This window comes from Caloenas nicobarica, chromosome 1 (assembly GCF_036013445.1).
Source record: "Caloenas nicobarica isolate bCalNic1 chromosome 1, bCalNic1.hap1, whole genome shotgun sequence".
Classification (NCBI taxonomy): Eukaryota; Metazoa; Chordata; class Aves; order Columbiformes; family Columbidae; genus Caloenas; species Caloenas nicobarica.
In genome coordinates this window covers 119,930,686-119,947,811 of record NC_088245.1, presented here as the reverse complement: position 1 = coordinate 119,947,811, position 17,126 = coordinate 119,930,686, and the positions used below count along the sequence as shown (strand labels likewise).

At 40.5% G+C, this 17,126-nt stretch overlaps 1 protein-coding gene across 1 annotated transcript in view; it reads left to right on the top strand.

Moving 5' to 3' along the window:
• Positions 1-16,815, top strand: part of ABCG1 (ATP binding cassette subfamily G member 1) — a 57,914-nt gene extending 41,099 nt beyond the window's left edge. The window contains exons 7-15 of the mRNA XM_065630458.1: positions 258-381; positions 1,450-1,564; positions 2,271-2,419; positions 2,603-2,704; positions 4,465-4,633; positions 5,398-5,498; positions 5,971-6,129; positions 7,493-7,611; positions 8,992-16,815. Of these exons, the coding sequence (XP_065486530.1) occupies positions 258-381; positions 1,450-1,564; positions 2,271-2,419; positions 2,603-2,704; positions 4,465-4,633; positions 5,398-5,498; positions 5,971-6,129; positions 7,493-7,611; positions 8,992-9,220 (1,267 nt within the window). The 3' untranslated portion in view covers positions 9,221-16,815. The remainder of the gene's footprint in view (positions 1-257; positions 382-1,449; positions 1,565-2,270; positions 2,420-2,602; positions 2,705-4,464; positions 4,634-5,397; positions 5,499-5,970; positions 6,130-7,492; positions 7,612-8,991) is intronic.
• Positions 16,816-17,126: the final 311 nt, after the last annotated feature.

The following is a 17,126-nucleotide window of genomic DNA, read 5'->3' as shown; positions in this document are numbered from 1 at the left end:
CAGTCCTAAAATGTAGAAGTCCCCTAAGGCAGCTTTGAGAATACTCTTTAGTTTTCATTCTGAGGCACTCTTCCAACTTAATTAAAAGACTGATGGAGAAATACAAGCATAAGGTTGGCAGATGATAAAATTAAACTGCTACAGAGAAAATTCATAACAGGATAATAGTGAGACACCAAAGTAGCAAATACATGTGCTAGTTTTGAGTGATTCCTGTGGACCCGTGGATAACAAACCATTTCTTTCCTTTTATTCAGTGGCTTGGATAGTGCATCATGTTTTCAGGTTGTGTCTCTGATGAAGGCTTTGGCGCAGGGTGGCAGGTCCGTCATCTGCACGATTCACCAGCCCAGTGCTAAACTGTTCGAGTTGTTTGACCAGGTAATACTCTCGAACTCTTTATGTGTGTTTTAGGTAGGTAATGCTTTCAAGGCTATGCTATTTTAAGTAAAACCAGGAATAATTATAGTTAATTATAGAAGTTTAATAAATACGAGCAAAATATCCTTTTTGATTATGTTTTTTTCTTTGTCTCTGCCTGTTTCCATTGTTTACACGTAACATTTTTAAAGAATCTGGCTGGTATGTTTGTGTGAAATGAGGATTATTGCACTTGTGATTTTCATGCCTTTACCTACCCCTGTTCCAGGGCACAGGGCTGTCAGTAAAGTAAATTAATTAAAGTAATTTAAGAGCAAGAGAGCTTTAGTGCCAATGTCTGCAATGTTACTAGTACACATTCTCATCCTAGCTACACAGGTGTACATTCAGAAGAGTTTATTCATGTGAAATAATTATAATTGAAATAAAGTCAGTTGGAGATCTTTTCTCTGACCTAACAACACATGTGGACCATGTGTGTTTAGGTTAGATTTAAATTTACTTTAATCTTATTAGGAGATTTAAATTAGCTAAGAGAAAACCTACTACACCCTACGTGAACAAGCTCTTGCAGATTGCCAGTCTGGCAAGGAGGTTTATTTAAAGTCAACAGTGTGGCTAAAAGTAAGAATAATCAAGCTGTTACCTGTGGCTGGGCTGTTCCACCTCTCATTCCGTTCCTACATTCATCAGCCTCATCTCCCAGCCCAAAATATCTGTAATATTTGGAAATTAGATGGCTTGACTGTACAGTTTATTTCCTATTTTCAGCATATGTCTGAGGCTGGAATGAGTCTCTTTCTGTGTTAATGTGCTTCAAGTCCTGGTGAGAATGTTTGCAGAATTCAAATCCTTAGGTATTTCATTTCCCATTGGTCGTAATTCTTTGCAAAGCTAGTTCCAAGTGGTGACAAATCTTCCCAAGTTGTTCTTCCTGCAAGGACAACAAGAGGTCATTAGGTTCATGGATTGTTGTCATACAGATAGCAGGTTCAAATACTTTGCTACTATTTCATGGTTTTCTTTTTCCTTTTTTTTTTCTTTCTTTTTCTTTGCCTTGTTTTTCAGCTCTACGTTTTAAGTCAAGGTCAATGCATTTACCGTGGGAAGGTATTAAACCTGGTCCCTTACTTGAGAGATTTGGGTTTGAATTGCCCAACCTACCACAATCCAGCAGATTTTGGTAAGGACCGTTTGAGTAGTTGATTTAATTTATATTGTATTTGATTAGCAGCTTCAGGGTAGTGGGTGCCATGGTGTGTTTTATACTTTTGTACATATATACGTGTATGCTTGTGTACATATGTGTACCAAAATTCAAAAGAAAAGTATTCAGTTTTTTTCTAAGTAATTTGAATGCCATCTAGTGGTAAAATTTAGTGAATATTTCTCTGGGGTGGAAGTCCACGTCCAGGAAATGAAAGATGAAACATATTGTTTAGTGTTTTATAGTAATTAATCTTAGTGGCTTTGCAAGGTGGCTCCAGTATTCTATTGTGGTTTTTTTTTTTCTTGAGCAATACCAGTGTGTTATTGTACTGCTAATAGCATTGAGAGGTTTTTCGTTGTTGTTTCTTAGTTCCAAAGAAGCAGTAAGGACCACAAAAGAAGACTTTTGTAGCTTTTGGTTTCTAAGACAATCCCATATTCACTCCCTTTCCTCTAAAATGGTTCATTTAACTTCCAGGATGAAGAGAACTCTCTGAAGATTTATAGAAAAATACATTTAAATTATTTGTGTATACATATGAATTCGCATGTGGCATTTTAGAGCCTGTTTTAGGCAGAACTCCTGTTTCTGTCGGTGCAAAAGAATCAAGGGGATCTAGTAATAAGGCCTGTAACGAATCAGTAGAGTAAACCAGTAACTTACCTTCTGGTTTGTGTAGTTATGGAAGTAGCATCTGGTGAATACGGAGACCAAAACAGCCGGCTGGTGAGGGCGGTACGGGAGAGGATCTGTGACACAGACTACAAGAGAGATGTTGGTGGGGAGAACGAGTTGAACCCCTTCCTCTGGCACCGGCCCTCTGAAGAGGTATTTTGTACATCACAGCTACTGGGCATGGCTTGGGCTGGGAGGGTGAGGGAGAGAATTTAAATCCTCTGTCAATGGAGGAGGTTTCTGGGCACGTTCGGCTGATGAGAGTGGGGTTTTGTGAATGAAAACTAAGCAAGATACTGCAAAGAAAGAAGTTTATTCTTTTATGTGTTTCCGCAGGATTCCTCCTCCACAGAGGGCTGCCACAGCTTCTCCGCCAGCTGCCTAACCCAGTTCTGTATCCTCTTCAAAAGAACTTTTCTCACCATCATGAGGGATTCGGTAAGGCTGCCTTTATAATAACTTTTGTAGCCAAAAGGTCGATTCAGCTGGTTGTGAGGAAGTGTAAGACGCCTTAAAGGTCCTGTCCAACTGCCTCTGCATGAAGATAGTCACAGAATTTCAAAGGAAAGAGACTGATCTATCAGTCTTGCTATTAAATATACCATCTTCATTGTGAACAACAGTTTTCTTCAAAGGAACTCAGAAGCATCCAGCCTAAAAACCTAAGGCCTAAATCCCCTCTGTGCTGGCAGTTATTTATATACAGTTATTTATCCTACTTAAAAATGAGCGGGAGGTTGTACTGGTATGTCAAAAAATTAGTTTTTCCAGAAAATTCAGGGTGGCAGAGATAATCATTTCAGTGTGATCTAAGGTTAATACTTTCTTTTTCCTTGTGAAATAGAAAATGGGTAAATAAAAATTTTGCTCCTCTCATGAAAACAGAACACTTCTAGTTTTATAAATTTAATATCAAGATGAAGTAAGTGTCATAATGAAACTTTTCATTCCTATGCTACAAAACGTATCTTTCACCTTTTTTCTTAAAAATAAACAACCCCCCTAAAAATCCAAAACCCTGCAGTTTTCATGTAAGTCGATTAAATGTTTTGGGTCACCATTGTGTCCAGGCATCTCCTGTCAGGTAACCACAGTATTCCTTCCCTTTCAAAAAGGGAAATGCTGTATTGAGTACCATAGTAAAAGCAATCAGCTGTTGTCCCCACCGCTCTGGTTGGGAAGATATGGGAGAACTATGTTATTCTAATGGTTAGGACGCATCTTCTTATTTCCAGACCACCTATATTATGCCCATTTGTTGTTTTGCCAGCACATTTCTTTGTTGTAACTTGTTCTTCTCCCTTGCTGTTTTAGATTATAGTGCATTTGTCATTCAAGGATTAATTAATTGCTGAATTTTGTCTTCCTGCAATCTGGAATGGTTTGCAGATCTGGTCTAGTACCAAATACTTGGTCAAAAATGAACTGACATGCTCATGTGGGAGGGCTGTTGTAATCCAAAGTGTACATACAGCTTCACATTCTCCGTGTTGCTCAACTAGCCCATCACAATGTCTCTGGTACATGTGGAGGGCCCATCTCAGATGTGTTCAAGCACTAACCATGGATCATATGGTCCTGAACTTGTCTCCACCAATGGGAAACTTTAACTTTTTTCCTGATGTGTGGATGGAAAAACAGTGTTGTTTTTAAGATTTTTTTTTCCAGCTCAACTCTAAAGGCTTGCAGTTGCTCCACATTTTATTATTTCTTTATTCTTCCATACCTCTTGTAGGAATATCATGTTGTAGAGAAGGCACAAAAGGCTAATTTATGCCTGATAGAGTTAATTTGGTCTATACAAGCCTGAAATACCTTCTCTGCCTCACTTCTGCTCTAGGAAATTTATCTTTTAGTGAGAGAGACTGCTTATCCTGGTGGATGATGGCCAATGGCTCCAGGACAATGTCAGACAGTAAGATTTTAGGTTGCAGCATTTGCAGTTCCTGCCCTAGTTTACAGGAAGAAATTTTCTGTACTGTAATAGGCGTGTGTCTGATTCACACTGGGAAGCTCTCCACTGTAAGTTTTCCTTAGCTGAAGCCCAGTTTGTCAATAGGAAATGAACTTTTCTATATATGTTCTTCTCAACATAAATACTCCTTTTCTACAATCTGTATATCTGATTTCAATTGTATTGCTATCGTTTTTGAGCTCAGATTTCCTGATCAGAAATACTGCTCGTTCCTTGCTTCTAGGTCCTGACACACTTGCGTATCACCTCGCACATTGGTATCGGGCTGCTCATCGGCTTGCTCTATTTAGGCATTGGCAATGAAGCTAAGAAAGTCCTCAGCAACTCCGGCTTCCTTTTCTTTTCTATGTTGTTTCTTATGTTTGCTGCGCTCATGCCAACTGTCCTTACATGTAAGTACCAGTCATACTGCTAAATCAGTGGAGATTGCAGTAAGCTGGGAGGGTGTTGTAATGTATCTGTTTTGTGTAAGATAACATTTAACTGGTGCTTCTACTTCTAAGACAGGTGTGGGGGTTAATCTTGCACTCACTGAACTGCTGTGTACAGGCAGAGACAGGCTTGTCCAGTGGCACCTCTCTCCCCTCAATTTTGGAAGTGTTTTTCAAGCCTGACAGTTCACTGTTGCAGTCCTGGACTGGAATTTCCCCTTTTCCTAAGGTGCGAGTGCACCTCAAGTCTGTCATGAGCTTGTATTTAGTCTTAGGGAAGCTGTAATAATTTCTCTAGGACTTCTAAATCATGAATTCTGTGTAAGATCAGTGTATTCATGTGATGACAGAAGCAAACTCTTGAAGCGTGGACAGTTCCATACTTCCTCTGGGAGTGCTGTTACTTTGGCTTCGCTGTTGGACCAAAAGAAATAACCAGAGTCTTTAAGTTCTAACACCACTTTTATTTCAAAAAGCCACTTTGAAGGAGGTTCATATCATCTGAGTAGACTGGTACATATCCTAGAGAGTAACCATCTCTCAGGCTTGACCTCTTACATGTCATTGCAAATCATCCAAACTGTTGTTGGTCTATCAAAGGCCTCAGAGTTCCAGTCCCACTATGGGACTGCAGCAATTCAGGATCAGATATGGATAAACTATGTTTTTATGTGCAAGAATATTTCACACTGACAACCTAACTTACTGCTTTGTGTTCTCTGCAGTTCCTCTTGAGATGGGAGTATTTCTTAGAGAACATCTGAACTACTGGTACAGCCTGAAAGCCTACTATCTCGCCAAAACCATGGCTGATGTTCCTTTTCAGGTATATACTCTACTCTTCAATAAAACAAGGAAGATTTAAGTTAACGGCAAGTCCACTTGCCAAGAAGATCGGTACTGGTGTTTTATCCATCTGAATAGTGGAGAAACTGCCCATATGCTTGTGCCGAAGCTTCAGGTCCAAAGCAGACCACCCTAAGAGTAAACACCTGGACTTTACAAAAGCTGAGACCTGACACAATATTTTTTGAATAAATGGTTCACCACCTTTGGGTTTGTGCAGAAGGGGAATTGAAAATGGCTGTAAGTGAGCAGGATCTGTTTTCTGAAGTTCAAATAGTAAGACGGATATCACAGTCTGCGGCAGATGTATTTATTCTCCTCAGCCTTGCCCGTCATGTCACGGAAAGGCTGGGAGCTGTGGATTAACTAGAACTCCCTGTGTTTTTGTCTTATTCAGAGTAACAGTGAATGTTTGGCTTTACTGGCCTAACTCCAAGTGTATCTTCTTGCAGATCATGTTTCCTGTGGCTTACTGCAGCATCGTGTACTGGATGACTTCACAGCCCTCTGATGCACTCCGATTTGTCCTCTTTGCAGCCTTGGGAACCATGACATCTCTGGTGGCTCAGTCACTGGGCCTTCTCATAGGTGCAGCCTCTACATCCCTTCAGGTACTGATGGTGTTTTGTGGTCTCACAGGAGCCGTGCTGTCCCATAACATGGACTGCTTACTGTGACTGCTGTTGCGTCCCCAAGACACTTGTTGAGAGGTGATGGGAAAAAAGTTGTCTTGGTCAGATATAGCTACTTTATGCTTCCCGCTAGCATCAACTTAAACAGCATGTACATGCAGCAGATCTGAGGCTTTGAAGTTCCTTCCCCATCTGAATGGGGCTGTGCCTGCCCCTGCTTGAGCGGGTTGTCACTGTTCATCCCAGGCTGTGCAGGTCTTAGAAACAGCAGGACTGAGCAATTTCTATGCATGTGCGAAGTGGAGGTAGGCCATGAGGATCAGTAGCTCAGGAGAGGGCTCTTCCTTACACATACAGAATGTTACAGCAGGCAAGGTAGGAAAAGGCTTACCCAGAGACTAAACCTCTGCAAAGGAAAGGATTGAAGCAGCTGTTGGCATGGCTGTCAGACTGGGAGCTGGCTGTATAACTCCGTTCTGCTTCCAGGCAGGTCTGCTGAGGTGACCAGTCCACAGCAGAACTGTTTTGTGGTGCACAATAAAGGATGTTGTTGACATTAATATGCATTGATGCTACCAAGATTTCTAGAGTAGAAGACTTCATTCCCTCTCTGTGCCACCTTGTGGAGACCAGCATAGCCCTGTTCTCTGGTCCCTGTGCTCTCCCCAGAGATACCTGTATGGCCCTTTGTCCTGGAAGGGATGTAGAAAGGACAGGCTGGAGCTGGGCCAAGATCTGTCTTCTCCACCAAAGCCACTAAGCTGGAGATATTCTTTATCATCTTTACCACGTTTTAAGAACAGTTCAAGCTACTGTTCATGCAGGGTTAATGAGGAGTGAGGTTTGTGTGTCCTCAGTGGGGAGTGAGTGAGAAAAGTTAATATTTAGGAAGAGGGGTCTCATACCCACAGAAGCAAGGGAATAACAGTGCCCATCTTACTCTGTGAACTTCTTGGTGGGTTCAAGTCCTTTAAAGGACAAATCCCAGCACAGCAGCATTGTCAACTAGTAGAAGAGTTTAAGAAGAGGAGAGGAACTCCTTTTCCTTCACTAACAGTGTGTAACCCCTCACTCCCCAAGAAACCTTGTCCAATAAATTCAGTAATTTCCTGGTATTTGGGACTGTGATAATTTTGGGGAGTAGCATTATAAGAAGGCCTCGGATGACATTGCTCCTCACTGCCAAAAGACTAAGTTTTCACTGCCTATTCGGGTTTGGCACAGATGATTTGCCATAAGTCTGTTCTTTTATAGGCTGATTTCCTCACTGGACGTCAGGACATCAGATGAAAGAGCATGCCTGGCTGTCTGACAAGAGACTGTCTATTCCTTCTCTTCACAGGTGGCCACTTTTGTGGGTCCAGTTACTGCCATCCCAGTGCTTCTGTTCTCTGGGTTTTTTGTCAGCTTTGACACCATCCCAACATACCTCCAGTGGATGTCATACATTTCCTATGTCAGGTACTGCTAGGGAGGCCATTAACCTCCCATCTTGGAAATGCTGTTTGCCTTCACTTGTTTGGTTATTTTGGGTGCCAAAGAGACTCACAGCACACTCTTTTATAGATGTGGGTATGATGTATACCACATTACCTCACTGCATTTTATGTTGTATGTGCTGAAATAAATAGGAACATTCAGTACAGATTATCAGCTGCAAGTCTATGTCAGTCCCCTTGAATTCAGTGGGATTGCACAGCATGCAAATATCCCTGCATTTTGCAATAGAGAATTTCTGAAATAATAGCGGCAGTATGCCCAACTGAGAAATTGATGCCAGCACCTCATTTTGGAAGAAAATGATGTATAAATCACTGCTCTATCCTAGGTAGACTTGTTGGATAAAGACCTGTTTTTAAGTTTTGCCATAGCAATGCCACAAGAGGCATGGGATTTGTGTCATTTCTAATCTAAACTAGTATTTTAAGAACCATAAGGCACCTTATGTCCTATATCTGTTGCTCTCACTGTCTGAGACAGCTATCTTAAGATGGGATGATTGCCATCAGGAAACCTCTGGAGCCTAGCATGGCGGGATAGTTTAGACTAGACACTTCAATGTTTATAGCTGAAATTATGGAAGGTGAATTTTTCCATCTCCCTTTTCCCTGCACAAGCTGCGCTATTACTGAGAAAACCCAAGCTAAAATATCCTCTCATTTAGCAAATGAGGTCTTACCCTGAGACCTATCAAAGATTAAGAGACTGCACTCCCTGAATTAGTTGCTAGAATTCAAGATGAGGCCTTAAACCATTGTCTAGCCCATGTGGGGTCTCCTGAAGCCAGCGGGATCTATCAAATGCATGGGATCTGTGATGGTCTATCTTCTTGCAAAGTCAAATCCGAAGTGCACCCAGTGCCAGGGGACACATGGGAGAACTGTGTGTCGTTAGTGAAACTAAAGCACATGGAAGGAAAGAGATGTTCTAGACTGATGCCAGTCTTAATATATTTCTGACTTCAAACTGTAATTGTTTCCCCATTGCTTGATTTCAAAAAGTAGAATTAATGATGTCACTTTTAAAAGGGCAATTTCCGAATGTGAGCTGAAAGTAGTATGCTTTGTATTTTAAAATTTTTCTTTGGAGAAATTGCACCATGCACTAACTGGGAGCAGTTAAAGGGAAAACTTCTCTTCGTGTTCAAACTTATGTAAAATGCCAGTGACACGTCATTTTCTTGATTGCAACGAGGATAGAATTTGCCCTGAGACATGTGTCAGAATGATATTGAACCCCTCAGTGTTTCCAGCTGAGGTCTTATAGGGATCGTATTGCTGGTGGAGTACTTCCAAACAGATCATCAGGACTTTTCCTTGTAACCATCCTTCTTCTTTCCAGATATGGGTTCGAAGGAGTTATTCTTTCCATCTATGGACTGGATCGAGAAGATCTGCATTGTGACAAAGATGAGACTTGCCACTTTCAAAAATCAGAGGCCATTCTGAGAGAACTGGATGTAGAAAACGCCAAACTTTACCTGGACTTCATTGTTCTTGGAATTTTCTTTATCTCTCTGCGCCTAATCGCCTATTTTGTTCTCAGATACAAAATCCGAGCAGAGAGGTAAAGGAAAACCATCTAAAACGATGCCGTAGGAAGATCTTTAGTCATGCAGTAGAGGGCACTTGACATTGTCTCACTGTGGCAGGCCAGTCTCCAGTGCCCAGCTAGATGCTGGTATGACCTAGCCCATAGAGAACCACAATGGAATAGTGGACATATAGTGTTAAGCCAATCAGTCCAGTTGGGTTGGGTCATGTTTTCATTACACTTTCTAGCTTTAACTAGGAAGAAGAAATAGAAGGGAATTTTACACTGCAGAATATCAATACTGAGGCAGTGTAACTGTAATAAAAAACCTGGCTGCAGGAACTTTCCTTATGAAAATCAATTTCATGATAAGGTAATATTAGTTCTGGTAGCCAGAATAGTATAATGTCATCTATAGTTGACAAGGTAGTGAGATGCAAAATGGGAAATGCAAAGAAAATAGTATTCTCTCATATTTTTAAATTCAGAGTTTCATCTTTGCAATTTTCTATGTATTCGCAATTCTTTTCAACAGAATTACCCCTTCTGGCCAAAAGTCTGTAAATGTATTAATTAATAAGGTAAAGATAACTTTTTAATATGGATACTTTTTTAAAACATACCTAAAGTGATTCAAGTCGTTATTTTTGTTTCTGTCTAAATTTAGAATTCTGGTGCTTTACTTGTCGAGCTGGTCTCATATCTGGAAACAGTAATTAATGATAAGAGGACAAGGCAGATTCTGAGTCTGCACTAAACCTGTGGTCCGTATTTGGAAGCAATGATAGATAGCACGGGCAGTCAGACATGTTCAAGCTGTCGCTGAATGATTAAAAACCATTCATTTGCAGTGTCTTTTAAATCCTCAATATTTGTGATATTTAAAATACTAACTCTGCTCATTATCTGTTTGATCTACCTCCTGTGAATGAAAAAATGAAAGCACTCCAAGGCTCATTTTTTTTCTTAAATTGTGAAAGCAGAATCTATCCATAAAGCCTGAGCGAATGTTAAAGCCCGATGGAGTGCAAGAGCTCAAAGCTTGGGGTATTGTGTTAAAACACTTGTGACTGCCCCATGTGGCAGCGTTCATTATATCCGCAAGATGCTACATGTAGGACTCTGCTCAAAAAATACAAATGACCTTGTAATACTGCAGGTCTAATTATGCCAAGCAGTTTTGTTCTCATCCCGAATTCTACATGCACAACATGGGAATTAATTGCTAATTGATCTAAACACCAATGAAACAGTTAAAAGAAGCATACATTTGTTTTGCATATCTCACCTTTGTAAACTTGGCAGGGGAAATTCTGGTTCCAAGCTGATGTGAATTTTGTCCCTGATTTTCATGTGTTTGGATTTTCAACCCAAAATGAAATTGTGGGGCACATAGTCATGATGGACACCGTGGTGAACTTCTGTGCAAATTCCACTACCTTCTGCCATTACTGTACATTTACCTCTGAGTCAGACGGACAAATTCTATAAATGCATTATTCCTGTCAGGATGTGAAGTCTTGTAGACTGTAAGCAGCTCAATGTCAGCAAAAACCCTTCAGGAGCTCAGCAGCTCATGACAGTAGATGAAGCGAGACCTTGCACATCTGCTGGTCACCAGCAGTCGCAATTCACAGACTGCTCTCAAGGACCCCATGGCTACGTCTATATTAGTAAATTAAATAGTGCCAGGCCTGGCTCTGTTAGTCCTCAGAAAACTGAGGCTGATAGGAGTGGTCCCTGTGCTGTCCTAAACGGAGCCCAGATGTTGTCTGGAAGAGCTCTGGCTGTGCTGCACTGCAGCTCTGCGATTTAGCACTGAAGACATTTCTTTCCCAGTTTTCTTGGCCCATGCCGAGGCTCCGTTTAATTTACCGATACAGACATAGAGCGAGTGTGTCTGTTAAGCTCAGGGTGCTTTAATTAAGCCCAAGTTCTGGAAGAATTTAAGTCAAGTCACATGTTTTAGGAAGTTTAGCTGAACTTTCCCTGAAAATAAGATTGACCTGTAAAAGCAAGGCCAGTCTTTATAAGAAACAAACAACCAAACAAACAAACAACAAAACTCCTCACACAACCTCATTGCATAGTTTGGTTGCTGGTTTTTCGCAAAAAGCTTTCATACAGCTCTGCAGCTCTTCCAGGCATAAACACAAGCAGGTATGCACCTATGTGGCTGTCAGATATGAGAAATCAAGAATGCTGGTTATTCTAAATAATAGTCATAACTGTGAACAGTTTTTGAATAAGTCACAAGCTGAAATCTCTTGGCACAACATGCCTTGATTATTTCAAGACTCTCAAAATATTTGTGAAGATTACAGGCGGTTCAAATGCTGTTTGCAAGCAGACAAAAGGCAACCTTTGCCAAATTGCTCCTTTTTTGCACACTGCTGGTCCAGCTGTAGGCTACCCGACTATGGAAGACTCTGACATCCACAGCATTAAATACCTTCAGGTTGTTGTGTTTACCAACGAAATTTACCAAATACCACATTGAAAATCCATTGCAGGGCACCAAATGAAGTGACTTTGCTGACATTTCAACGCTGTTAGCTTACTCGATGGGCATGCCGTCTTCTCCCATCTAGACCAATTTAGCAGTATGAGTTCCTTGGATTCTGTCTTGTTATCTGTGCCTATTCCTCTGCTGTAGACTTTTATTATTTTACCGTTTTAGTCTGCAACATGTCCTCCTGTACTGTAACTTTATGTTGTTATGGTAGCCAAAAGCCTGGTTCTCCACCGATGCTCCTAAGAAAATGCATGCTCTGAAATATTTTTTGTCACTCCTTTTTTTGTTAGATACGCTTTTTCCCAGCCATCTGCTGGTAGTATTTAGCTGAAAGTTACTATTCTAAGGAACACTTTCAGACTGTAGTATCCCAGTAAAGAAATAAATTAATTGTCTTGAAACTCAGTACTACACATAAAGGAATTAGTTCTAAAATCAACTAATGATAGCTCTTTCGTCGCTACTGTGGGACAGAAGTATTTAAAGTCCATCCCAATTATGTTACCGTGTACTGCAAAGATTTTTAACGTAGTCTCAGCTTGGCTTTTTTCTGTTTATGTGGAAATAAATTCTAACAGGCTGGTATAAAACACATTCCCAGATTAATGGGCTGAGCATGCATGTGCTGTGGTGTTAAGCAAGCACATTGTGAAGCTCTGAAGGCTTCACGCAGAAGAATAATGAGGCCAGCAAGGTTCTAAAGACTTAAGATCCTCAATTCATATAGCCATATATAAATAGCCATGAACTGGTTGAAATCCATGCCATTATTACCATTCAAACCAGTCACAATCTGTCTAAAAGTTGTGTAAGGGGCTAAATGTATTTAAAGGTTTCTTGAAGACTGAATGTATGATTTCTCTTGGGATTTCAGGAAGACTTTAGTGTTGTTGGCCTCTTTGTTTTATTTTGACTTCTTTTGATATATTGCTTTGGTTACTGTATGCATCAGTTAAGACTTTGAGGTGCTTCAATTTTTTGTTGTTGTTTTTCTTTGTGGAAACCTGCATATAATCTGAAAAATCCTGAAAGTTTTAAAAAATAACTTAAAACATTATTATTATTACAATTAAATAAAAGATTTGGAAAGCAGATTCTACTCACATAAGAAATTGAGCTAGTTTCATCTTTATAGATCAAAGGGAGTAACAGAAGAATATCTGGTGCTGAAATCCTGTTCACTTCTTAATATTTGGAACCCAAGGTATCTTTTTTCATTAAAGGAGAGAAATATATATACACATAGTAGGGAGAGCTGGTTTTGTGAGTGGGAGATAATGAACACTCGAGTCCAAGTGCTGGTTATATCAGGTGACTGGCATTTCAATCTACTCTGGTGTCAAGATCTATGTTGTCAACAGAAGTGAATGTTTCACTAAACATTTCTTTCTGGAAAGAAGTGTGGTACATACTGACGCGTACCACTCCGGTGATCCGCACAGAGGAGGTCCTCTCTGTCCTGTTTACTCAACACTTAGATGGATGGGTTTGACTCTAATGGGATCCTTTGAAGACCCATTCCAACAAAGTGCTTAAGTATCTTAATAACTTTTTACATCTGCATTGTCTCGTGAATAAAAGGAAAGGCTAATGTCTTTAAGATGAAGTCCAGGCTTAAGTGCTTTGCACAGGAAGACTGAGATGTTGGCTGTCTAAATGGATTTGGAGACTATACTGAAAAATCTGTGTGCTTTGGGTTAGTCTCTAGGAGATTACAGCTTTACAGTGATCCTGAATTAATCTTTTCGAATCACAAAATACTTCTTTTGAAGGGAAGAGGAGAATGAAAATCAAGCATGGAGATGAGTGTATATTTTTATGTATATTTGGTGTTGCTTTGCGTAATTGCTTTTGTTACCTGCATAGTTTAGTAGGGAAAAATGAACTTTCTGTTTTTTTTCTTTCTGTACCAGAAATGCCAATCCAGGACTGCTTTACATTTGAACAATGTCAGCATTTATTTTTACATTCCAAACTAAGCAGGAAGGGCTCTTAATTAATTATTTTTCATTGTTAACTTTTATTGTCATATGAATTTACGCTTTCGTCTCCTGCTCTGTGGTGATCATATTCAGGAACAATAACAAAGGGCAGAGGGAGAGACTTAAGGTGCAATTACGATATTTCCAAGCAGAGCTCCTCAGAAAACGTGTGTGAGGAGGGTGCAGATGGCACTTCTTTTTGCACCCTGATGCACCTTCTTCCGTGTTGCCTTTGCTCCCTGAGCTTCAGGTCCTGTCTCGTTTGGTGCCCGTGGGAGAGGGGGTCACGCGTGCTTGTCCTGTGTCACGCAGGAGAGCCCCAGCACCGCAGGGTTGGTCACCAGCGCCTTCACTGGGGTCAGGTCAGTTCTATGGGGAATTTTTGATATCTGTGGGATCTGCTGTGGTGCTCCATGATCTTAGTGCAGCAGAAGCTGCCTTGGAGTCTTCTTCACGGCGGCTGAGCACAATATTTTCTTTCCTGGTCTGGCGCTGGCTCTACTCTGGTGTATCCTCGTTCAGGGAGGATTTTGAACTGCATCAGCTGTCTTGGGTTGAGTGGGATGTAAGCACGAGCTCGAATGCTTTTCCAAACAGGACAGTTCTTTTGACCTATGTTTGTTTTGGGCCAAGGTTTGTGAGTTATAAGAGTGTGGACATGGCTGAAAAGGACATCAGCTGCAGGGGCAGCAGCCTGGCAAAGCTTCCTTCTGAGTGCATGGGAAGAGCTCGGGGTGCGGGTGGGCAGCCACAACACTGGCCGGCTGGTTAGGATGCAGGCGTGGAAATTACCTGCATGCTGCTCTTAACTGTGGATACCATGGTCTGGCTGATGAAATTCAGTTCATTTTCATCAGCTGGAGATGGTTTATCTCACAGAACTGTAGCCGTGTAAAAATGAGAGACCCAGTCTAAGTTAATAATCTACTTTTCCCTGTAATAAAAGGATTGTTGTTCCCTTTAACATTCACACAGAGCAGCAAAGATCCCTGCTGAAAGCAGGAATATTAGAAAACGTCGAGGTTGGTTTTGGCAGTAGCTGGCCTTAGGCTCTTCCAGAGCAGGGTCACTGTGATAGATAACCAGTCTGTATTTCTGCAGAGGGGATCTCAGTGGTAGCTGCAGACATACTGTCCCACGTGTTGTTCTTTTTTCTTTTAGAAAATGATGATCTTGTGTGTATCCATTTTCCTACCAGAACAGCCCGAAAGGGTGCGGTTGCTCAGGAATTTCTTTCCTGTAGTTCTGTATGAAAAGCCATTTATAAGGTATGATAATTTGAAAAGCTGTTGGGAACTAGAAGCAGGCAGAAAATGACACCATGTCATGTCCTCTGTAACAGCTGGTGACAGGCTGATGGTTGCTGTGCCCATGACACTGCCGCACAGCACTAATGAGTGCATAAATTAGGTGCTGAGTGTCACCGAAGTTAATCACAAGCTCTGCTATCCATGGACAGGGGCAGTGGCATTTTCAGGGATCAGCTCCTACTGCCTTGCTCTCAAATACCTGTTTTCATAATGTATAAAGAGATTGTTGTAATGTATCCCACTGAATGGTTTTTATAAACCCGGGTATCATTCTGCATATTACATGTCCAAAAGTCGCAGGTTGAGCCTGCAAGCATAACAAGTTTCCTTTTAATTCTGTGTGTATGTTACTGTATTTCTGCTTCTTTACACATTTCACGTAGAGTTTGTGAAGGAGTAGTGGTACTGCAGAGCACGAAATCTAGTTTCAGTGATTTTATTATGTTGAAATCTTCTAATGAACCATGACTTTATGCAGTTGTCAGCTGTAGAACCTTCCTTTGAGAGATTTAGATTTCTGTTGAGACCCATTGCCAGCACAGTAAATCAGCAGGTGACCAGTCAAAATATGTGTCCTTTGGCACAAGAAATCCCCAGGGCTCAGCCTGCATTCTCGGTATTGCTTATGCCTTCAAGATCCATCTTTTGTCAAGCCATTTTCTTTCTGGGGGCCTCCATGCAGCTCAGCCCATGCTTACCAATTGCTTGTGTCTTTATTGCTAGATATTTGTGGTTGCTGTCCATCTGGGGTGTAAAAATGAGCTGCTTGGGAACAGTGCGAGGTAGGTAGAGTTGGAGGGATGACTTTTAGACTTCTTTGAGCTATGGAATACCTAATGTGCTGGATCTATGGATGTGCTTTACTCTTTCAAGAAGAAAAAAATAGAAAATGTCTTTTTAAGCAGATTACAAGGCAACATGGAAGTCTTTATTTTTCAGGTTGACGGGGATTTTTTACTTCAGTGGCGTCTGTGATGTCTTTCTTTCGAACCCCATTGTAGCTTATTTTAGTGGCCTGTTTTAGGGTAATCATTATTGCAAACTCCTTTCTATTACTTCCAAAAAACAGCTTTTCTGGCCTCGGTAGTAATTGTACCAACCTTTACAAATGTGAATTAGTTGTTGAGCAATTAAAAAAATATGGGAAAAAAGTTCTTAAATTACAGTAAAAGTAAATTAGATTTTAGGAAAAGATTACATAAATATATCTAAAATGAAGACAAGTCCTGCAGGGTAGCCAAGCCTTTACATGGCTCAGTAAAGATTTGTGAAATACCTTATCTGATTCAGTTGACCTTATTGTGAGGTACTGCCCTTGAATCTGTTATTGAATTATTTAACATTTGTTCTTTTGTTTTTAAAGCAAGAGTCAATGCAAGTATCATTTTAAATCAGCGTGCTAAAGTGTGCATATTCTGTATATCTAATATGTCATTGCTGTCTCTTGTTTCTGTAATGCATTTGCATTACTATGAATCAATTTTATTATGCTTCTCTAGAGACTATTGCTGCCTGCACGCTGTGATATATTTGCACTGTTGTAGATATATATATACATATATATAATTAAATAAACCATGTCTTTTTCAGGATGCTTGTTACCTTTGTAGTGTACGCTTACCAGTACAGTGGACCTGAGTAAAAAATGTGGGACGTGGGGCATTCTGATGATATATTACAATAATAGAGAAATCTTTGTATATTTCTGTATACTCAATACCTGTAAGAAGAGATTTGTATGTGCATTATTTTCCAAACTAGGGCTTTGTTTTCTGAGACTTGAGAACATTTATGATAATGTAACAAAAAAAAAAAATCAAATAAAGCGTTATTATTTTCAGACAGATGCCTTTGTCCCTGTTCTCTCTCAAAGGGAAGTGGCAGGTGCGTTGGTAGTCATATGTTTTCACTGCCTGCTCCTGCTTTCTGGAAGGACATCGAATTGCCTGTTTCATTTGTACATTGTGGTGGTTTCAGGTAACTCCCAATACAAGTAGGTTACAGACATATGCAGTAAAAATTCTTAAAAACATTAAGTACAGTCACATTGGCTCAGAGCAAAGGTCTGTATTGCTCAGTACCTGATAGCAAACAACAGCACCACAGAGGGAAAAGGGCAAAGAATAGGGGATGCTT